Here is a 24687-nt window from a genome sequence, read left to right as displayed (position 1 = left end):
AAGGAGAGGGGTCTAGATGCAGATCTGGTGCAGTGCAATCTGAGCTGCATGCAATGCTTTTTAAAGCGCTCAATTAACCCTACCCGTCACAGTGACGTCACTCACTCCATTGAGTTCATTGTGTCTGGCATAGCATCGCTGAGTGATGCAATCTCAGCTTGCATCATAAAGGCTGCATCCAGATACTATTGATTTAAAGGATTTACATAAATAATTGGCTGATCTATTAATGTATGACAAAAAAGTCCTTATTGTATTGCCAAGTTTCTAAAATGTTTTCGCAGAACTAACATATTGTTATCATGATAATATATTGTAACCGTAGGCTAACCTCATTCGGGTATTTAACATGTTTCTGGTTGTTTTAACGTGACGAAAATGTAAAAAATGTGTCTCTTACTACTATGTTGCTGCTATTTATGTTTAGCACACAGTATGTTTTAGCATGGAAAATAAATTACCGTTAGATGTCATGTTTCTAGAAAGTTGCTAGCATTTTTCATGTCATGTAATACAACTAACGTAACATTTTACGTCTGTTTCCACGTTTAGCATGTTACTAGCATGATATATTACATTTGTAGCATGAGTTCTAGATCTAAAATGCCTTCACTTGATAGCTGAATTATGTTTTGCCACAATTCTAGCACATGGCTAACACGTTGCTAGCATTAATTCTCCAGTTTTCATTTATACCACCTGTTATTGTGGTTTAAATGTTGCTAATATTTTATTTTCTGGCATGGAAATAGAATGTTAGTAACATATTTTCAAAACTCAGCACATAACTAGCCGGTTTCTAGCATGACTTTGCACGTGTTTCTGTGATATAATTATGCAAAGTTTTTTAAATGAATGTTCAATGTGCTTTCGGAAATATAATCGGATGAGATTTACAGACATGAATTATATGTCCAAATGTACTACACATGACTTTGCACGTTGTAAGCATACTTTACTAAAATAAGATACAAAATCAATAATTATTCGGATACTAGGAACCAATCTTGCAGTTTGTGTTCACGGGTCACGGCGGATCAGTTATGCTGTTGCACTATTGAGAGCAGCATGGAGAGCTCGAGAAGTGTCCGAAGAACGAAAGAGGAGAAGAAACTACTCCGAAGGCAGATTAAAGCCAGTCACACAATACTGAAGCACGAGGACATAATTACAGTATCACACCCCACAAAGGTACTTATGAAGCTTATTTTGGTGTATTGTCACCCAGAAGGATTTAGTCCGAGCGTTGCAGAGGTTTAATGAACAGTACCATAGACTTCTGTCATAGTGTAATGTGTCATTCATTGTATATAATTAATGCTAATATATATGCTGAAAATAAAAGTCTTTTTGCTATTAAATCCACAGATCATTTTAGACGAATGTAGTGCAGTCCATGGTAAACTGTTTTAAATGTAATGTAAAATTGAAAGGGTTAACTTAGTTCACCTGAAAACAAAAAAAGTTCTACACCCTGCTGAAAAAAACGGCATATGGTAAAGTATGTGTTGATGCTGGTCTTGCTTGTTTCAATGCTGGTTTTCCTGGTCTTAATGCTGGTTTTGCTGGTCTCAATGCTGGTTTTAATGCTAGTTTTGCTGGTCTCAATGCTAGTTTTGCTGGTCTCAATGCTGGTTTTAATGCTAGTTTTGCTGGTCTCAATGCTAGTTTTGCTGGTCTCAATGCTGGTTTTACTTTTCTCAATGCTGGTTTTGCTGGTCTCAATGTTGGTGTTGCTGGTCTCAATGCTGGTCAGAAGCAGCACTGAGACCAGCATACTAGCATCAAAACATATCTTACCAGCATATGCTGTTTTTTTTCAGCAGGGCATTTACTCAACTTGTTTCAAACCTGTATTAATTTGTTTGTTGTTGTTTTTTGTTAAACACAAAAGAAGATATTTTGAAGAATGTTGACAACCAGTAACCATTGACATCCAACGCATTTGTTTTTCTTGTGTATCAAAGTTTATCAGCTTCTAACATGCTTCAAAATCATTTTAACAGGTAAAAAAAAACCCTCAAAACTGTAGAGCAGGGGTGCCCAAACTCAGTCCTGGTGGGCTAGTGTCCTGCGTATTTTAGCTCCAACACCAATTAGACACACCTGAAACAGCTAATCTAGCTGTTTCCAGGTAGACTAGAACCTTCCAGTTAGATGTATTGAAGAAAGTTTAAGGTAAACCATGCAGGGCCCTCCAAGACTGAGTTTGGGCACCCCTGCTGTAGAGGATAAGTAAATGGTGATAACAGTTTTTTTTTTTGTGAACTGTCTCTATAAAATCAGTCATATTTGTGATGTATGCACAATATTGTGTTGCCTGTTCATTTTAATGTAAAATTTAAAGGGTTAAATAACCTAAAAATGAAAAAACTTCTAGATTTACTCACCTTTGACTTGTTCCAAACCTGAACAAGTTTTTTTTCTGGTTGTTTTGATGAATATAAAAAAAGATATTTTGAAGAATGTTGACAATCAGTAACCATTGACATCCATAGCATTTGCTTTTCGTGTGTGTAAATGGTTACCGGCTTCCAACATGCTTCAAAATAATTTATATAACAAATTAATTTATAATAAAAATAATTTATAAAAAAAAAGAATAATTTGTTTTCAACTGATCAAAAAATCAAACTCAGATCAAACTCGAATAGGTTTAAAAAAAAGTAGAGCGTGAGTAAAATGTTGATAACTTTCATTTTTGTGTAAACTGTCCCTATAAAATCAGTAATATATATATATATATATATATATATATATATATATATATATATATATATATATATATATGTATATATGTGTTTTTTTGTGTGTTTGCTTTGTCTAAATAACCCAAAGAGCAGTCAGTGATGTCTATTTCTGCATGTCTGTTATTGCAGCATCTGGTGGTTTCTAATGGTGGTTTGGGGAATGGAGTGAGCCGAGAGTCTCTACTGGAGGTCCTTAAAGAAGGAGGAACTGTTGAGTCTCTCCTCACCCCTCCATCAAAACCTTATGCGTTTGTGTCTTATTCATCTATCGAAGCTGGCCAGAATGCATACACACTTCTCAATGGACGAACACTACAGTGTCAGGATCAGACCGTGACACTTTATTTCAGCTATGTTGTGAAAGGTGCATCACGCGGGACATATTTTAATTAACACTGTTATTGAGCTCCGTGTTTAATGAATCTGGTTGTTTTCCAGTGGACTGTGACAGGAGTGTGTCCTGTGCTTTGCCTCCTGGTCTGTCTGTATTGGAGGATTTTGTGTCTTTGGAGGAGGAGCTGCAGATTCTGAAGGCTGTTGATTGGACACCACACGCTGATGATGTCACTGGTAAGAGATTGTTAATGCTAATTAAAGTTCGAAAAAAAAAGAAAAAGAAATTCAAGTTCGAGTAAATTTCCTTGGCATAACATTATTTTTTATTTATCACCCTTGTTTATATATGATTTAAATTAGTCTATAAATTATATATTCCTGTACTTCTCTGGTAATGACCCTACTTCTCTCTTATTCTTAAAGGGCACCAATTTTACCTCTTACAAGATGTAAGATAAGCTTTTGGTGTCTTCAGAATGTGTCTGTAAAGTTTCAGCTCAAAATACCCATCAGATTATTTCTTATATCCAGAATCCGCCCATTTTGGTGTCTGAATAAATTGTAGCTGTTTTTATAGCCTGTGGCTTTAAATGCCCCACCCACTCTTCCCACATGCGTGTCAGCTTCTCATTCGCTACATCATTTAAACAGGCATCAGTGACAGAAACAGCCTCGGATAAAGCTGAAATACAGCTTATTTGTCAAAAAACCAAGTGAGTTTATTTCATGTATTTATGGTGGAGTTTATTCAAGCCTTTCTGAAAGGATGAGTCTCACACAAATGTCGTTTGCAGTACACACACACATATATGTGCGCGTTTACTGACATGGTGCCGTGGTGATTATAACGGTTAAGAATTGCATAGTGATTTTACTTTCTTTATTACAAACATGCTCTGTTTTAAAAACGTTATAAACTTTTAAAACTTATAAAAATCACAGAGAGTTGAAACAAATATTTTAATCTCTGTATTTTTATTCTCAAATATTTTTGCAAAAAAAATGTTCTGTGGACAAGTGCAAACAAGTTATTATAGAAACATGGCACCTGTCAATCAATCGGTGGGCAGGGAAAACCACACTCATTTAGTTCAAGTTGAATCTCTTAAACGTATTATTATTATTAATAATAAGAAGAAAGAATACGTTTCCTAAAGCTTATGATGTTTTTTTCTTAATGATAGGGTATATGCGCAAGTATGCAGAAGGACTTGTAATTTGTCAGTAACCTGGGTCAATCGCTTCTGGTGAACTGTATGCCAGAAATTGGCATGTTTAAGGTTGGTTTTCTTTAAAAATCAGCAATCTCCACTGGTTGAGTGATATCCAATATAAGTGGGTCTCAGATTTTACAAGAAGCACTGCTTTAAATGACACTTTTCCCCCGCCATGTCTTTAAAATATGAACATTTATTTTACCCCAGTATGTTCAATGCAGCTTCTGTGCTAGCCTGCTAATGCTGATTGGCGTGCATGTTCATGGATCTTTATCTCATTTTACACTTGAGCAACTAAGTGAATGCCAAAGTCTATTTAACTGGTTATATTTAAATTATATTACAACATCGATGCTGTAAAAGAAACCGTATAAAATGGAAAAAAGACATTAACCGTTCACTGGAAGTTTATCAGTATGGGATGAGACATAGCTCTGCATATACCCTCTATAGGCTTTGTAAAGATTTTTTTCAAGGCAGTGATGTTAGTAAAAAAAAAATTTTTAAAGTCAAGTACAAGATTTTCGCTTAATATTTCATAAATATGTGAATTCTGTGGTCAAGAAAAAGAAACGATTTTGCATTTTTTTTTCATTGTATTTACATAAGAAAATTTTGGAAAGATTTGTTATTGCTTATTGCCAAATCAAAAAATGGAGTGTAAGATAGAAATGTGTTTATTATATGTATTGTTTTATTCTGATAATGAGCACTTGAATTGTTAAAGACAACAGATTTTTAATGTGTTTATGTTTTTAGGAAAATACCCTATACTGTACATAAGAAAATGTGCTGTTGTTGAAGTTTTAATCCACTCTGGGGTGATTTTGAGTCTTAATTTGGCCATAACCTTTTCTGTTTCAGCTAGCAGAATGACTTCGATGACAAATATTATTCTGACACATATTTGGGAAAATGCTTTGAATTTATTAGCGTTGAGTAAAAATTACAAATTTTACCTCTTTCCAACAGGGAAACCAGCAACAATCTTAAATGCATGATTATATGGTGTCATGGCTTGGCAATCAAAAAATGTGGTTCTAGTGGAAGTCAATGGGGCAAGAAGAGCCACCAACAGAAAAATGGGGATGAAAATCTTATGCTGCACAAAAACTAACAGTGCATCAAAGCCAATGCTGGGAAATAATCTTTCACATGTCCAAGACTGTGATAAAAGATTTAAAAATCCAGTCCACAACTACTTTTTATATTGAAAATAAGTCATTTTGTGTGGTTTTTTTTTTCACCAAATTAGTGATATCATTTATAAATTTTAGTGATATCATTTATGAGTAAAAATCCTGTAATTTTCTAAACAATTTAGTAGTTTTAATCAAGGCTGAGGTTAATTAACAGATTTATGCTAAATAAATAGAAAAAAATATTGATCTATTGCATTTTTACAGCAGTTTAATTTAGTGGATGTTTTCATCCGGAACATAACAAAAGGGTAATACATTTAAACAGTGCACAAGGGTTAAAGTCATCTAAATCTTTATGTTTAGTATTTTCTTTGTTAGAAAACTATTTCAGTATGCAATACCTCTTGTTCTTGTGCCACTGATTTAATAAAGTTGAAAAAAATTAAGTTTGGGGCAAGTCGGTCTGTTTTTAATGTTGTTTATCAGGTTTAAGTATATAGATATGCAACTTTTTTTTTCTCCATTTATTATGTGTGGGTTTGAGTGAAATTTTTAAATATTTATTTATTTTTTTAAGTCTTGTCATATTAATTTTTAGTCCTCATTTTCATAAAAGAATTTCCATTTATTAATTCTAATCATTTCGATTTTGCATTTCAGCGCAGAAAGCTTTGAAACACAGAAGAGTGAAGCATTATGGATATGAGTTTCGCTATGATAATAATAATGTGGACAAAGACAAGCCATTGCCAGGTGGTGAGTATTGAAAAAAATAAAGCACATTTTCTCTTCTTAGTTCGGGTTTGGTAAGATTAATGTTTTTTTTAACATCAAGCTTACACTCATTTAATCAAATTACAGTAAAATAGTATGTTTATAAATAACTGTTATTGAAATTTAAAGCAATATTTTCTTATTTTAATATTTTAAATGCCATTTATTACACTAATGACATCAGTTTTCAGTCCTCATTAGCTATGTTTCAATCCACCTATTTTTATGTGTATTTTGAAAATGTACATTATAGGGTTGTAACAATATACCGGTATGACGGTTTACCACGATTTGAACGTGCACGATTATCATACCATGAACAATTGCATATCAACGGTTTTAACCCTTAAAGACCGAGACAGCCGCCCGCGGCTAAAAATAAGTATTGCTCTTAAATGTTTAATAACTTTTGATCCGCTGATCCGATTCATACAATTCAAAGATTGGCATAAAGAAGAGAATCTCAGCTTTCCAGTGCGGACTTTCACAGGCTCCGGAATCAGTGCGGTTACGTCATCAACATTTGACAACGCTGATTTGACAAAGAAACGCTCGTCACTGTGTCTCCGGACAAATCAGACATGATACATTGATGCATTATCCCTCCTCCATGCCCAGATTGGTTCAAACTCGCTATATCACAACCAATAAGCATAGGTTTCGCTTTTGTTTGTGGACCAGCTGTTTCTCAATTCCAAAAACGCAGAGAATGGACTTGCGTTCTTGTAGAGTGCGGTCTTGCCAGCTGTCCTCGGAAGAACGAACTCAGGAGACCGCGAGGGCAGAGAACGCGTCCTTTGAGAAATGGGATGATGCGTTCTTCCTGATAGTCATGTGACCTTCACGCGTTTTAAATGGAAATTAATTAAACATTACAGCCTTTATACAACGATTTATTGTTTCCCCCCTCTTCAAAATATATACTTTGCATAAAAACATTATAAATATACTCTGCACATTATAAATAAAACAAATTTTAATACGAATTTCATCAAACAAACACAATTAATGTGTTTATTCCTTTATTAAGATGTTCATGTTAATGTTTACCTTCACCGTTTCATTTAGGGAAACTCCTGAGGTAAATAAGTAATATCTCTGAACTTTAATAATAAATCTAAATAAAATGCTGCGCTTCCCACCTCCAGTCGCAATGACTTCTGGGACTTCCAGAGCGAGCTCGCTGTTGAAGTCTGCATCGGTGCGTCCTCGATATCAAGAACACATCCGGGAAGTTTCACGCGTCCTCCGTACTTGCGGTCTTGAGTATTGGAACTGAACTTAGGCAGCTGATGATGACGTTTCACGAGAACACGAGGACGCAAGACCGCTGAAGAACGCATATTGAGAAACAAGCTTTTTGAACAACACGGAATGAGAGAAAGGCATACATTTATGCGCGGCTAAATAAAACGCAAAAAAAAAAAGTTTGGATGAAATAATTCTCATACTAAGTACTTTTGCATGCACAGCAGCACAGAAACATGACAAAACAGTGACACAGCAAAGACGAACTGCTGCTCTTGCTGTTTTCAAAAGACGCAAATGAAGGTGCAGCTGTTTGTCTGCATTGCAGACAACCATATCCATATCCATAGACAACCATATCCATGCTGGCACATAAAACCTAAGGAAAAATCCATACCGTTACAACCCTAGCACATTAAATGGTTGATGGAAATTCAAAGATGTGCATCAATTTTGAAATGTGCATAAAAAACTTATGCAAATAACTGAGTAGGATCAACTTTTGATTCAGTATTAATTTTAATATTAGTGTTGTTATGTTATTAAAAACCTCCAGAAGAGTGTCTCGGTTTCGCGCCTCACTCCTCCAAACGCCACCACGTGTTCGTTGCATGTTGGCATTGTCTTTTAACACACAAGTAATGTATTAAATAAAGAAAAGATTCATGCAGCGTGTTCTACCACATTAAATTAATTTTACTTTTGATAATTGGTGCCAGTTTATCAGGAAGTGATGTTTTTGTTCTCTTTGACTCATTAGATAGAAACACTGCTTTATTCACATGTCTCATATGCGATATTTCAATTTTGCGCATAAATTTAATTCGCATCTTAAGATGGAAACATAGTTAGTGTCGCTGGTCCTTCAGAAATACTTTATAGTATTAAACTGATACCTGTGAAACGTTTTTTTACTTGTCAAAGCTGAAAATAGATTATTTTCTAAATAGTTGTGTGGGAATTGTGGTTAATATAAATTGAATGTTCGAGATAAATAACTATGTTTGAAAGTGATCTTTTTTTTACGTTTTAATTTTCACATTTGATCATATGCATGAAGACTTTTCATTTTCAGTCAGCCAGCTCAATCGCTTCCGGTGAACTGTCATGCTATTACAAAGTCGCAGTATTTAAGGTCTGTTTTCTTTAAAAATCAACCATCTTCACTGCCTGATTGATATACAATATAAAGTGGGTCTCAGATCGGCACTGCATTAAATTCCATTGTTCTGTGCCATATCTTTAAAATAAAAACATAAATTTTACCACAGTATTTTAAATTTTGCTCACCTGCTGCTCCTGAAGGCGCTTGCATCCGAATAGTCCTTCATCTCTTTTTACACTTGAACCACTAATAGAATGTTTATGTATATTTAACTAATTATATTTTAATTAATTTAGATTACCAATGCTGTAAAAGGAACGTTATGGAATTGAAAATAGCCACATTAACCTTATATAACATATTTGTTTATTCGAAGTATTCCACAGCTAATATTCAAAACTGAATTGACACCTGTCGTTTCAGGCTTGCCTGTGGAATGTGATGCTTTACTACAAAGATGTTTGGCTGGCGGCCATATAAGTGTCCTTCCAGACCAGCTCACTGTAAACCAATACCAAAGCGGACAAGGTAGTACATCATGTATTCACGCAGCTGAGGGGAGATTTATGTCGGTTTTTATGAGTTGGTGTTATTGTCTGTTACAGGGATTCCCCCTCATGTGGACACTCACTCTCCGTTTGAGGACACCATCCTTTCCTTGAGTCTTGGTGCAAAGGTATTGATAATAATGTGAGGTTTTATTCATGTTTTATATTATCTCTTGCTTTTTTAATGGAATAATTCAGCCATAAAATGAAAAATTTTCTGAAATCTTGGGAAAAAAAACAGCCATCGACATCTATAGTAGGAACAAAAAAACTAAAGATGTCAGTGGCTGCTTTTTCTTCTGCATTCTTCAGTATATCTTTCTTTGTGTTCAACAGAAGAAACCTGGGTTTGGAATATGTGGATTATTTTAATTTTGGGGTGAACAATCCCAAAAAAAATCCCAGTCTCTATTTGTAAAATTTGTGACATTGGTGGTCAATAATGGAACTTCAGCATGCATAAGAGACTCAAAGTCAGTGTTTAACATGATTTGTCTTCCTCGTCTGGTTGAATGCAGACTTACAGACCAGTTTAAAGGTGTACATACTGCCTTTCTTGAAGTACAATGTAAATGTTGGCAGTCTGCTATAACAAGAACTAGCTTAGTAGGAGAGTATCATGGCCTAAACATAGACTCGGGAAACACTCTTTACAAGATTTAAACGTCATTTTTTCTCTTTCATTTATATAAAAAAAATGAAGGTAATGGGTTGATGGAAGGGAGAATAGGGTGTAAAAAGTTTACTGTGTCTTCATGATTATTATTCTGTAACTGTAATCTGTTGTGATATGCAAATTGAAAAAGTAATAAATATATTGTACAAAAAAGGTATATACTGCCACCTAAGATAATGATGTGTGAAAAAATATGGCTTAGCAAGGGTTGTTTGTATCCTTCTGGCCTTCGTTTTGGGTAAATCTGTGTTGTGATGACGTCAAAGAAAGCCTCCAGACCCTAACTTTGCACAAAATCCTCAGCATTTCAGAAAAAATGTGAGAACAGATTCCTTAGTTTTTGTTTTGTTTTATTTACTAGAAGTTGGACGAAATATGTTTTCAATGATATACTGAATGTATCTGCACTGCTAAGGGTGATATTTAGATGAATATGAAAAAATGCTATGCACTCTTTCTTTTTACCTTTGTGTGCTGTTGAAGATGTTTTCATCCACTCTGGGGTGATTTTGAGTTTTAATTTGGACATAACTTTTCCTGTGTTTCAGCAAGCAGAATGATTTTTGATGACAAATCTTATTTTGAGACATATTATGGGTCAATGCTTTCAATAAAAATAAGACGATACACTCTGGGCAAATGTACTACCCTTTTGTTATGTGCGGGATGAAAACATTTACTAAATTAAACTGCATTAAAACTGCATCAGATAAATATATTTTTCAGTTGTTTTTTTTGCTTAAATCTGTTAATCAACCTAAGTTCTGATCAAAACTACTAAATTGTTTAGAATATTACATGATTTTAACTCTTTTATTGCCAAATTCATAATTTATATCACTGATTTGGTGAAAAAACACACAAAAATGACGTATTTTCAATATAAAAAGTAATTGTGGACTTAACCTTTTATCACTCGCAATTCCGACTTTATTTTATTTATTTATTTTTTATTCAGTGGCGGTAATGGGCTTCCATAATTATTTTCCCAAAAATGTAGCGCAGGTAGAGTAAAAGTATCTATTGTAAATATTTCTCCAAATATGTGTAAAAAGTGGCCCTTTTAAAAGTACTCCAGAATAGTGAGTGTTGCACTGTGAAAAGTTGATGTGTTTACATGCAGTTTGTGCAGGGATGTGTAAACGTAACATTTTGTAGTGCATTTAGGGATCTTTCTCTATTCGTTTGTTTCTTCCAACCTTCCATTGTTTGTTTGTTGTTTTTTCTTTATTCATTCATTTGTTTGTTAGTTTGTTCGTTTCTTCATTTATTTGTTTATCCCTTCGTTTGTTTGTTTGTTCGTTCGTTTGTTTGTTTGTTGATTGTTTTGTTCTCGTTGGTTGGTTGGTTCATTCCTTCCTTTTTTCCTTCAGTTCCTTTCTTAGTTTGTTCAGTCCTTCCTTGAATTCTTCATTCATTTGGTCCTTCCTTCTTTCCTCCCTTCATTTGTTTGCTTATTTATTTATTCATATTTTGTTCCTTCATTAGGTTCTTCATTCATTCATTCATTCTTTTATTTCCTCCTTAGTTTGTTCAGTCCTTCCTTGTATTTTTCCTTCATTCATTTGGTCCTTCCTTCCTTCATTAGTTCTGTCCTTTCTTTATTTGGTTCTTCCATTCCTTGTCGATCCTTTCTTCATTTGGCCATTCCTTTCATTCTTCATTCGTTTTATTTAGTGATTGTTTAAGGCTGTTTGGTGTTTAGTATGATTTCAGTAGCATTAAGGTTTTTGAGATTATTGCACTGTATCTTTAATGTTTTAAGCATTCTGAACATGTTCTTAATCTTCTTGACCAGAATTCTCAATGTTTTTTTTTTATATACATAAACATCGACCTACAGGCTTTAATAGACACTTTAGGAAGTCGGGGACGATCTCCGTTTTTAAGTTTTGTGTCAGGCTGTTCAATCATTGATAATAAAAAAATGAATAATGCATGAAAATTCTCACACACAGCTACTTTAACACTGGTATTTTGTATTGGTCAGTGTAATGAAGTGGAACAGTGTTCTGTTACACCAGGCCTGTTCAGACGTATTGATTGGTTATGGTACAGCAGCATTATTGATTATTTGATTTTCCTTTGTCAAAACAAAGATGGAGATGGAAAATGATCCTCCTGATTTTCCCACATGGGTATTTGTTTGACATCTTGTCTTGTCTCACCTTCTATTTTTTTACAGACAGTGATGGACTTTAAGCATCCTGATGGACGTTCTGTCGCCGTGGTGCTGCCAGAGAGAAGTCTGCTTGTGATGAAAGGAGAGAGCCGCTATCTGTGGACTCATGGGTGAGAAACATCTTTTTTTTTTATGTTATGATTGTCCTTTCCTCCTTTCTTTTGTGAGTTGTGTATGTTTGCAGAATATTTGACAATTTTATATACCCCACATTTTTATCAGTGATATCCAAATCTAAACTCACTTGCCTCAATTAAAAAATCAGTTTAAAGATATACTGATTAAATTATATATATATATATATATATATATATATATATATGTGTGTGTGTGTATATATATCAAATTTTGCATGTACTTTTGATGTATATAATTGTACTTATGCATAAATGTATGTAATTTATTTTATTTTTTATTGTTTGTAAGTTTAATTATTTTATGGGTGACCAAAATATTACATCTTATTTATTTATTAATGATTTAAAAAATTTACTTTTCATATTTACAAAAACATGCATTTTGGTTCTAGGAAGCGATAAACATGTTTTGTGTGTGTGTTTAATGTCAGCATAACACCTCGGAAGTTTGATGTGGTACCTGTGTCAGAGACTGGAGGGTCAGGGGTCATGACCTCTGACTTGAGTAATCTGACCCTAAGCCGGCGTGATACCAGGACATCGCTGACCTTCCGCAAAATACGGCATACTCCCTGCAACTGTGGTGAGTAAAGTACTTTTATTTACTCATTTATTTTAAAGAAATACTATTTCACAATGATTTGCTCATTCCTAAACCTGTCTTATATGTCAGAAGATTGAGTGAATGTGGATTTCTCAGTTCATGACCTCTTTAAAAATGTTTATTCATTATTCTAAATATTAAATAGGCCTTCAGAGACTTCAAAAACATTTTTAAATATCTGATTTATATATCATGAAATATATGAAGAGCAGAATAGTATATAGTTATAATATTACACAATTTAATATTACCATACGTTCACACCGAAAGCGGCGAGAGCGTCAAAGTAGCCGGAAGTCATTCATTTTCAATGAGAAACAGCGGCGAGAAGCAGTGCGGCGCGTCTTCGCCGGCGTGGGCGTCAAGGAGAGTCGAAATCAAGTCAACTTTATGGTAATGAGCTATGACGCAGTTCGGCGGCAAGCAATCAGAATGAAGACGTCCACCACTTGATAGGAGTTTAGAGAACACAGACCTGTGAACTTTGGTTCCGACCACAGTTGTTCCCAAGGATTTGATGATTGCGGTCACCGGATTTCCAATTATTTACAATGTTTTCTTACAGGAACATGCATTAAATAAGTTACTGGCGAGTTACTGATGTGGAATAATATTTTATATATATATTTATATTTATCTTAAAAAAGTGGGAATCTCACGCGACGTGACAGTACAAAACAGTATAGCTGCTTTAGGATATTTTAGACTTATGGACACATATTGGATAACTAGAGCAAAGCCACACCACACGCAACTTGATCTTCCATTGTTACATGAATTTGATAAGAAGCGCGCAACATTTTCATGCTAAAAACATGTTTTATGCAGGAATGTAACTGATATGCTGCAACGGCTCCCTTTAAATACGAAATCAATGTAGCGAGTTTTGCCGCTCTCGTCGCTGAAGCTGAAGGCAGACAGCGTTGTCGCCAGGGCGGCCAGAGCGACCTTGGACGCTCTCGCTGCTTTCAGTGTGAATGGACGGTTAGTGGTGTAACAGATCACAAACCTCACAGTTCGGATCACATTATGTTTTTTTAGTCACGAATCTGACCATATGTCGGATTAGCCAAAATGGGGAGGAAACAAATGTCATTTGCTTTCCATTTATGACAAAAACAGCACTGCAAGACACTTGGTATTAACCATAGACTGTAAAAGTTATGGATGTAGAATCCTTGGTTTCACTCATTGGTTTCTGAAGAACACAAAAGAAGTTACCAGTAGGCGTGGCCAGCCGTCACCATTTTGTTTGCACATCATCGCACTGTACAGGGGATACCAAACAAGGGCAAAGAGGCAGAGCGTGAGCGGAGCTACAGACGCCTGCTAGCATTTTGCTTAGACAGGCTTTTCTTTGGGAGAAATGCTTATTACTTCATTACCTGCGACTCGTTTGTGTTCTGATCACATGTGCTTGGTTGTAAACTATATCAAAAAAGTGTTGTAATACATTGAGCCACTAAACATTGTTCTTACGACGTTTTTCTACAGGAGAAAAATGTGAATTACTTCTAAATGCTTCAAATATAGTCTGTGTTAGTAAATGCAAGGCTATTTGTAAAATCCAACCATAACTCTGTATAACAATGTTACATGAATGGTTTGTGAACACAATTAAATACACACAGCATGCCATATTATCTGATAATTGTAGAAAATAATTTTAAAAAGCAACTGACTGTGTAAAGCCACATAAAACAAAACAAAAATATGATGTATATCTTGAGCTAATCAGCTGAGGTGAAGGGATGGTGACCAGCGAGACCTAGCTGTCACTCAAGTGGCCACACCCTTAATTATGCAGACTTGATATAGCTTAATATAAACCAGGGGTCTCAAACTCAATTTACCTGGGGGCCGCAGGAGGCAAAGTCTGGGTGAGGCTGGGCCGCATAAGGGATTTCACAAAAAAAAGTCCTCAAATGTCATTATTAACAGTTTTAATTATTTCTTCTGAACATGAAGTGTCCTGAACATTAATAAAACATTGAGTGAACATTATGAACAGTTCTTCTGAACATGGCATCTTTTGCCTACTTCTTGCTGCCAGAGACTTGACAGCGCTTCTTCTCACAAATCTGAACCACATTTGGCTTTAGAGCGGAAGCAGTTGAGACCCTCAGTATGGCTTAAAGATGATCATCATTAAGTCTAGACCTGTACTTTGAAGTCCTAGGGAAAAAAGTGGGGGAACTCACTCAAAACTTCCATTCCCTCACCCAAAAAAAAGGCGTATATGTGTATAAATAAACCCCCCCCCCCACCCCACTCCAGTCACATCAGTCTGTACCAGTCTGTATCTACCTATAATATATATAAGATGCAGGGCAGGCACGTGCACACATAGGGCTCAACCTGTGCAGAGCACATGCCCTTTTTAGTCTTGCATAGAAAGTGCCCTTCCAAAATGACCAAAAGTGCCCCCGCGACGCGACACACCCTCGGTCCCGCCCTTCAGTAGGCGCGCGATAATACCGCTCTTGAGTACGCGCGCGACAACACAGCTGATCAGAACGCGCGCGACAACGAGCATTGAGTGACAAGCGCGCTGTGTACGGATAGAATCAGCAGAGCTTGGAGCGCTCTCTCTCCCCGCTTTGCTGATTCTGTCAGTGTACAGCGGTCGGCGCGAGACCCCTGATATAAACAAAACAGAGGAGTTACAAAAAAATCACACCCTTCACAGTTGTCATGAGGGGTAACATTAGCTAAATGAACCAAAATTGTTCTTTGTACCAGGCTGTAAACACTTTTTTTTTTTCTGCTGTAAAGTTGGTCACTTCAACAGTGGGGTCAATAGAAATGTGCTCTATTATGGAGCCAGGACTAATGGAATTTCTATGAATTGCAGTTTCAGTTACGTATTTGCTTTACAAGGGAGAGCAGGAGGTTGTCACTTGGTTTCAACAAACAGAACTCAGAACCTGTATTTTCATTAAAAATAAAATGAAGAAATTATCAGCTGAATAAAAATGAATATAAAATTTTCAATATAAATAAAAAATACATTTTTAATTAAATAAAATACAAATAAAATATTCAGTACTGTGAAGAATTCACTGTTACTACTGTTGCTAAATGTATTGTTGCTAATGACGCTAAATGTAGAAATCTAACTTTTTTTGAAATCTAACAATTTCTACTACCCATGTTATTTTTTTTGTCTCATTTTCAATAAATGATTCAGTTATTCACTCATAGAACTTTGTTTCAATGCTAGATGTGTCATTTTTTAAGAATTATTCAGTGGCATATTTTTGATGGCTGGTTATCACCACATATTGGTAAAATAATGTAGTTGCTGGCTACAACTTTCATTTTTGAATGTCAAAAACGCTTTTAATAACCTAAGAAACCCACCACATGCCGAATAAACCACCCCAACTTCTCCAGTCATCACCATATTTTACAGGAAAGCCTCAATGCTTTCATGCATGTGATTTGAATGACGCGAGAGGCGATCTTCCCCAAGAGGAAGGTTACTTGGGGAAAAAACAACACAAGGATCAAAAAATGTTTATTATTGTTTTGGCTACAGAATAAACCACTGACTTGACTAATTAACCTGTCTCACTTTAATTCATCTGAATACTAGTATCTTGCAAAATAACTAGTAAAATATTATGTACTGTCACAATGTGAAAGATCAAAAAAATTTTTAAGACTTTTGTTTAAATATAAAATGTATTTAAAAGAATTATTGGGATGATTTAAGCGACAAGGTGGCTCAGTGGTTAGCACTGTCACCTCACAGCAAGAAGGTCGCTGGTTTGAGTGAACCACCAACTACTCCAGTATATGTTTTACGCAGCGGATGCGCTTCCAGCTGCCACCTATTACTGGGGAACACCCATATACTCTCCCATTCACACATGCACTTATACGCTGCAGCCAATTTAGTTTATCGAATTCACCTACAGCATATGTCTTTAGACTGTGGGGGAAAACCAAAGCACCTGGAGGAAATCCTCACCAACGTGGGGAAAACATGCAAATACACAAAAATGCAACTGGCCCAGCCGAAACTCGAACCAGTGACCTTCTTGCTGTGAGGCAACAGTGCGAACCACTAAGCCATCGTGCTGCCACTGAAACTTACTATGCATTTGTTTATTTTGGTAAACGTATAACTGATTATTTTTCCCTGTTGCAGCGTATCCGTCTGTATGTGACAGCCAGCGGCCACCATCTCCCCCTGTTGTGCCTGTAGCTGAAGGAGATGCGTGTCGTTTGGAGTCACAGTACGTTCATCAGGTTTATGAAGAGATTTTCTCTCACTTCAGCAGCACACGACACTCGCCGTGGCCCAAGGTGCGAGACTTCCTGTTGTCTCTTCCACCTGGTAGTTTTCTGGCAGATGTCGGATGCGGCAATGGCAAATACCTGGGGATCAATCCTGCAGTGAGGGCGGTAAGTAAAACAGCACGGTACACTTTATCAGGAAGTCTCTTAGTAAGGCATCTCAGCAGTTTTGTATCTGTGGTTGTATTATGCCTTTTTTTAGTATTTTCTTCATGTAGTGTGAAATGCTTTGTTTCCACTGAGTGGTATGGTATGGTTTGGTACGGATCACCTTTATCAGGCTTGTGTGTCCACTGCTAAATGGTACCTATGGTCCCCTTTTTTGGCGGGGTGCTCGACAGAATTGCAGTTGACTTCGTTCTCATATCGTATGAGAAGCACTTCTTACTATCACTTCTTACAGATGCTTTATATACATAAATACTTATATATAACTATACATAACTATATACAATAACTATACATAAATACTTTATATATATTAAAATTATTTTAAAAAACTGCTAATTGCTAATCATTTTATGAACGGGATTATAACTGCAAATTAATGATAATGTAAAATAGCCTACTGTAACATTTGCGATTATATAAAATAAATAATAAATGAAACGCATCTCACTCATGACAATGAACTTTACAGTCTCTGAAATGTTACCAATTTAAAAAAAAACATGCATTAAGGCCTTTTTGGGTTCATAAACCATATGCAACATATACAGTCAGAACAAACCTCTTATCTTTATTCTTCACAAGCACATGTAACGTTAGCATCCTTTTAAATAGTAATTCGGTCAATCAGAGTTCATAAAAGTCCAAAAGGCGATGATACATGGCAGTTCGTTCATGTTTTAGGTTGCTGAAAGCATCATTTGCTCCTTTGTTTTTCAGGCATCTCCGTTGTTTTTTTCGTTCTTCACTCTCGCATTTGTCCGTTTCTGAAAGGACGTCAAAAGTACTTTAATAATCACATGCATATTATTATCATCAGCTTAAGTTCGTCATTTCGAATACAGACGCGTGGCAAGCGCATGCAAATCTCTGGAGAAAGTGAAACCACTCGCGCTTTCATAGGGCATCATAAACAACAAGAGGACATACTGCAGGTTCAGCTCTTCTTCTAAGGCTTTGTGGCTGTTCATCAAGATATCGACAAGGTTTGTTTAAGCTCGGGTCAACAATGGCTCGTTACGAAATGCATATGTTATAACGGTGTAATGTCTCGGCTGTGTATTTAAAAATGGCACTTCCTTTGTTTCCATTCTCCTGGCTTTTGCATGCGCTAGTAATGTTTCTCTGTAAACCAATGGAAAGGGTACCCCAAAAGTGGAACATTTTTTTACCTATTGTAATGGTTGGTCTATTTTATTTATTTATTTTTTGGTACCATTTTATTCCTTTGTAGTTTGTCAGCGGCAATCACCTAAAGTTGGCATGCACCAAAGATAAGATAGTACTTTTTTTTTTTTTTTCCCTTATCATGACAAAAATGTAGGGCAGTGTGCAATTTCATTTTTTAGGAACCAATTGGATTGTTGGGAGATGGGCATTGCTAACAAAATGGGGGAAGATTTGACCAATGATGACTAGAAATATAAGCTACATTTCACAGATGGAAAATGTGTCATGGTTGTTTAACCCACTGCCACTAGAAAAGCCTGAGCAGAAATGAGAAGCGTACTGATAGCCCCGCCCTAAATGCAGACCATGTGACCAGAAGTGAAGAAAAGTCATTTTTAGGGAGGAAAGGAAAGTTATGGTGATTGATTTAAAGATTATGAGTGCAAATTATTTTTTTTTTTCAAATGAAGTTCACAGATAGATTTTTTTATAACAACCACTACTACATTCAATTCAATTCATGTATATTTATATAGCGCTTTTTACAATGTAGGTTGTGTCAAAGCAGCTTAACATAGTTCTAGTATAGTCCAGATTTCAGAATTAAAGTTTAGTTTAGTTAGTGTGGTTTAAATTTCTGCTTAAAGTTTAAACACCGTAGAGCAAATCTATCAAAGCGCAGCTCCACAAGTCCTGATCAGAGCAAGCCAGTGGTGAGGAAAAAAAACTACATTGTAATGGAGTCCCTGACACATGCTGTAAGCAGAGGACCAATCACAAGACTGGGTCAAATCTGACCAATAAGAGTAGAGTAAGCTCTCAAAAGGTTCCGTTTTAAAGAGACAATAAAGAAAATTTTAGTTTTTATCTTGAATACTTTGTAAACTTTGTAGGAAGGATCTTCAGAATAGCATAATGGGACACGTGAACTCCTAATGAGCAGTCTGATGTCTTCTGTCCGTCTGCAGGTGGGCTGTGACCGCAGTGTTAATCTGGTTCAGATCTGCATTGAGCGAGGGTACGATGCTTTTGTGTCCGATGCACTGTCCGTCCCCCTGCGCAGAGGCAGCTGTGATGCCTGCATCTCCATTGCCGTCATTCATCATTTCGCCACCCAGGTGAGCATACAGCACTTGGAAATTCTGAGAAATACACAGAATAATCATTTTAGGGACCCTTTTCACATTTCTGGGTTTCTCAGTAGAGGAAGTCATCATAGTTGAGTAAACTTAGAGAGCGGTGAATGGGAGAGTACAAAATATAAATATATATATATATATGTGTGTGTGTGTGTGTGTGTGTGTGTGTGTGTGTGTGTGTGTGTGTGTGTATATATATATATATATAATTTTTTTTCTTTTTTTTTTACAATCATATTTGCTGAAATAATAGAAGATAAACATGACTGGTGTTATCAAAACATTCAGAAAAAAAGAAAAAAATTATGTGGGACCAACGTCAAATGCATTGTTCTGCTCATAAACAATGCATTCCTTACTTAAGCGAGAATTTGCATGCAAAGATCATATAATGCATACATAAATACACCTAAATGTACACATGTTGTTGTTTTTTTATTTAAATATTAAAAACTTATAAGGGTTTAAGATACTAATTTCCATAAAACGTGACATAACAGTCTTGTGAAAGATCCATTTACCTCACAGTTGTCTACTTTCCAGTTACTCTGTGGTATTACTCTGAGGCCCGTTTTGACTGGTGATGGCTACTTAACGATTTTTTGGTTTTGAATCAGTGGTTCAGAGCACATATCAAACGGTGGCGTGACTTCACTGAACGGGGGTTTGTTACATTATTATGGTTTCAAAACTTTTTAAAAATTGAATAATTTCCTCTTGCAGACAATCTGTATATTACAATAAAATCCACATGAAACATCGCCCACAGTGGCGAATCAATATACTTTACCTGATCTCAAATCAGTTTTACAAGTTTATTGTCATTTTACTGAGACGTTTGTAAAATGAAAAGGAATAATAGTTAATAATTTAGCAGAGCCCACAATTGAACATGCAATATACAAGCCTTGAAAATGTACAAAAAAAAAGCGCTTATTATGCAGACTCTTAATATTTACTGATATCAGTTGATAAGCTGAGAGCATTTAAAGGTTATGCTTTAAATTTAAAGTTCGCAATATTTCTGAAAAGTCAAATGCTGGTTTTTCATGAGTTTTATTTCCATTTACACCGTTTTGACCATCATTTTGAAAAGCTTTTGTTTTAAAAGCTTTGTCCTCCTGGTCAAGCCAGTACTCAATCCAGCAACCTTCTTGCTTTGAAGCAATCACGTTAACCACCATGCCACCTAAATGAAGCAAAGAGTTCTGCTTTAACATTGGATCAAATAAAATGCAAAATATTTTAAATGGTTAAAAAACATATATAAATTTACCTTTGTTCCAGAGGCCATAAGGCTTTACAACACTATATTTTAGCAAGTTTTAAATTGACATTTTTAATACATGGGTCTTTTCTATGGTTTTTTTTTTTTGTACAATTTATGAAGCTATTCTGAAGCATGCCGGATTGTGTTTTTCAATATTGTTTGTAAGTGATCTGATCTCTTTATGTGTGTGTTTGTATCATGAAATGCTACTACCCTAATCCTATTGCCCCTGGTGGGATTAATAAAGCTGTTAAACTTAAACTGTGCCACCTAAAAGAAGCAAAGAATTCTGCTTAGGATCAAATCAAATGTAAAATATGTTATAGTAAAACAGGGTTGTTTAAAGTATATTCATGTGTAACATTACTATTTTTGCTGTATTCTTGATCAGATTATTGCAATTTTTCTTTAAAAACACACACAAAAAATGTCCAACCCCTGAAATTTTATTAGTAGTATTTGTTAACCTGTTAAACTTTAAACCATTATTTTAATATATTTTAATGTAATGTTTTGGTAGTTTTTTCTGATGTTTAGGAGTGTTGGTGTCTATCTACTGGTGCATTCTGTTTCCACAAATATGACCATAAGGTTTAGAATGAGGCAGTTTCTTATATTATTTGTAATAAACACTACTACTTTTTAATTTTATAGAACATGAGGCTTTTAATAACATACAAAAAATATCAACATGTGTAATTCCTGCATTAGGAAAAAATATACTAGGACAAAATCATCTGTTTGGGATTAAACTGGAATGGTAAAATACATGAGTGATGAATTATGTGTAAATATATATGTGTCGCTGAACAAAGTTGCATGTGTTGTTAGGAGAGAAGACGAGCTGCTGTCAGAGAGCTGATCCGGTTAATAAAGGTAGGAGGAAGAGCTCTAATCTATGTTTGGGCCATGGAGCAAGAATACAACAACCAAAAATCTAAATATCTGAAAGAAGAAGCATCTGGAAGCAGCAGGGAGGATGGTGAAGAGCTAAAAACTGAAGAAAATAAGGCAATCCAACTGGAGGAGCATGATAGAAATATGATATCAGACATTCGGTGCACAGATGATGGTTTAAGTAATGTGACGCAACCAAAAATACATGTCCACACTAATCGAACAGCTTTCCTGTCCCAGGACCTTCTGGTGCCGTGGCATTTAAAAGGCAATATGGAGAATAAGAAGGGAGCAGCAAGTGGCTGCGCAGACATCCCTGTGGAAAACGCTAAGCAGAAGCCTGTATTTCACCGCTATTATCATGTCTTCCAGCAGGGAGAGCTGGAGGAGCTGTGTTTGGGGGTAAAAGGAGTAAAAGTGCTCAGGAGTTACCATGATCAGGGTAACTGGTGTGTGGAACTGGAAAAGACACATGGTAACTTTTCAATTATTGCAGCGGAAAAATGAAAAATTCAATTTTCTTTAATAAATGACAGCGTAAAATATATATTTTAATATTCATTTGAAATGTTTTAATGAACGCAATGACGGTTAATAAATGACAACAGCAGAATAACAACAATGTTGAGTGTTTTTATAAAACAGTGCAACATGCTCAAAACCTACTTCACTTACTACCTACTACCTTTTTCAAATAATTGTGTAGGTTTTCTGCAATACAATAATTGATGCGACTCTTACAATTATACACTTTTTCTTGCAGTTGTAAGTTTGTCTTACTGTTCTGACTTTTTAACCCCTTCGGACACGGTGTCCATTACAATAGACATCACGTCAGCCCATGTTTTTGTGGTTCTTAAGCATTTCATCTAACTTAAAGTCTGCAGTCCATGAGAGTGGATGATTGTCAAATGGTGATAAGACTCTGCATGTTGTAATTTGAAAGGAATCCAGTACACTACCTGACAAACACTCGACTATCCAAGTTTTAGGAACAACAAATAATAACTTGACTTCTAGTTGATCATTTGGTATCAGAAGTGGCTTATACTCTATGAAAGGCAAAAGCCTCTAGATTACCTATTTTTCCAAAATAAAATATTATCATGCCCTGATTTTTAATTATTTAATTAGGACAGTAATGTCTGACTTTGCTTAGACAAAAGTCTTTTCACTTAACAGAAATGATGTCCAGTATAGAATATAAAGTCATGGTGCAGTGGAAAAATAATGAATATTGTGTTTGACTCCCATGAGCTTGGAAGACTGCATTCATACATCTCTGCAATGACTCAAATCACTTATTAATAAAGTAATCTGAAATGGCAAAGAAAGCGTTCAAATCCCAGAGTTCATCAAGATTCTTTGGATTCATCTTCAATGCCTCCTCCATCTTAAACCAGACATATACTCAATAATGTCTATTTCTGGTGACTGGGCTGGCCAATCCTGGAGCACTTTGACATTCTTTGCTTTCAGGAACTTTGATGTGGAGACTGAAGGATGAGGAGCGCTGTCCTGCTGTAGAATTTGCCCTCTCCTGTGGTTTGTAGTGTAATGGGCACCAAAAATGTCTTGATACCCCAGACTGTTGATGTTGCCATCCACTCTGCAGATCTCTCGCACACCCCCATACTGAATGTGACCCCAAACCATGATTTTTTCCTTCACCAAACTTGACTGATGTCTATGAGAATCTTGGGTCCATGTGGGTTCCAATTGGTCTTCTGCAATATTTGTGATGACTGAGATGCAGTTCATCAGAAAAATCTTCCTTCTGCCATTTTTCCAAATGATCAACCAGAAGTCGATTTGTTGCTCTTACAACTGGGATCAACAACAAGACTTTTGTCAGTGAGCACAATATCGTAAAACCGTGATGTTTTCCTTCAAGGTTATCATGCCATCAGAATCTTATACCGGCCCATGCCTAGTTCGGGTAGTACAACTGTTCTGACCTGATGTCGATGAAATGGACAAAAATATATACTTAAAGGTTGTTGAATTTTTATTATTATAATTTGGTCTCATTTATAGGAGCCTCAAGAAGTCTGAAAACTTACTTTTACATTTTTCAGAAACTTCTGAAAGTTAAAATGATCTTGATTTCCTGAATATTTTATTTTAGAATTGTTGTCTTTAAACAAAGTTTAATCAAAGTTTGCATCAGTCAGTTCTGACTTTCCCCATCAGAAGTTTATATCTTGCAGTTCTTCTTATTGAACACATTTCAAGGGCACCTATTTGTCCCCTTTTGCAGATTTAAGATAAGTCTTTTGTGTCACCAGAATGTGTCTGTAAGGTTTCAGCTCAAAACACCCATCAGATTATTTATTACACATTTATGAACATGAAGGAAGCAGATCTCATGTCACGTTTGTGAGAAATGCTACAGTAGGAACTTTCCCAATGATTATTTGTTGTATTTGTTGTGGAATTAATTTGTCTATCTACAACGATGAGTCACACACAACGCCGTTACAAAGTTTACGCGCACAAACACACAGCTCTTGCGTTTAACTTTTATTGTTTTTGCACATAAATGTGACAGGATACACATTAATATTTACTGCTGTATAAATATCTGTTATGTTAATGTACAAAATAAACCTGAGTTATGTCCACAAACCGGGATTAAAGCAGCGTCTTTTATAATTGTACTGACATGCGGCTGTGGTGATAAAGACGGTAAAATCATTGTAATTCATTACAAACACACTGTTTTAAAAATGTTTTAAACTTGTGAAACTTATTCTTTATCACATTTAATGATGATTGATGATCACAGAGCACTGAAAAGATCTTTTAATCTTAGCTGCTTTGTGCACGTCCTGTCTCGTGGATATGATTATACGCATTACTACAGAGGCCTGTTAATACGCGGCTGACAATCAATTTGGTGGGCGGGGAAAACAGCACTCCTATGTCACGTTCCGGTCGGCCTCATAACGGGAACGATTTGGATCCTACTTTAACCTCAGGAAATTTTAAGAAAGAGACTTGTGTTTCTATCATCCCA

The 24687-nt window shown here is 35.7% G+C and overlaps 1 protein-coding gene across 1 annotated transcript; it reads left to right on the top strand.

Annotated features, from left to right (window-relative positions):
* The first annotated feature begins 1009 nt into the window (after positions 1–1009).
* Positions 1010–22290, top strand: alkbh8 (alkB homolog 8, tRNA methyltransferase). Its single transcript, XM_087287720.1, has 11 exons — positions 1010–1191; positions 2880–3114; positions 3189–3320; positions 6106–6201; positions 8996–9100; positions 9178–9248; positions 11982–12088; positions 12547–12698; positions 16876–17132; positions 19331–19480; positions 21603–22290. Exons 1-11 carry the CDS (start codon positions 1069–1071, stop codon positions 22173–22175), a joined length of 2001 nt encoding a protein of 666 aa, XP_087143846.1. The 5' UTR covers positions 1010–1068; the 3' UTR covers positions 22176–22290.
* Positions 22291–24687: the final 2397 nt, after the last annotated feature.

Source organism: Danio rerio, chromosome 16 (assembly GCF_052040795.2).
Source record: "Danio rerio strain M-AB ecotype USA chromosome 16, GRCz13ab, whole genome shotgun sequence".
In the NCBI taxonomy this organism is placed as follows: Eukaryota; Metazoa; Chordata; class Actinopteri; order Cypriniformes; family Danionidae; genus Danio; species Danio rerio.
The sequence above is the reverse complement of the archived record's forward strand: the minus strand, read 5'-3'. Positions and strand labels throughout refer to the sequence as shown.

Coding starts and splice junctions, on each gene's coding strand:
- alkbh8 (XM_087287720.1), top strand. CDS start 1,069: ATGGAGAGCTCGAGAAGTGTCCGAAGAACGAAAGAGGAGAAGAAACTA. Junction 9,101..9,177: donor CCAATACCAAAGCGGACAAG/GTAGTACATCAT, acceptor TGTCTGTTACAG/GGATTCCCCCTCATGTGGAC. Junction 19,481..21,602: donor TTCATCATTTCGCCACCCAG/GTGAGCATACAG, acceptor ATGTGTTGTTAG/GAGAGAAGACGAGCTGCTGT.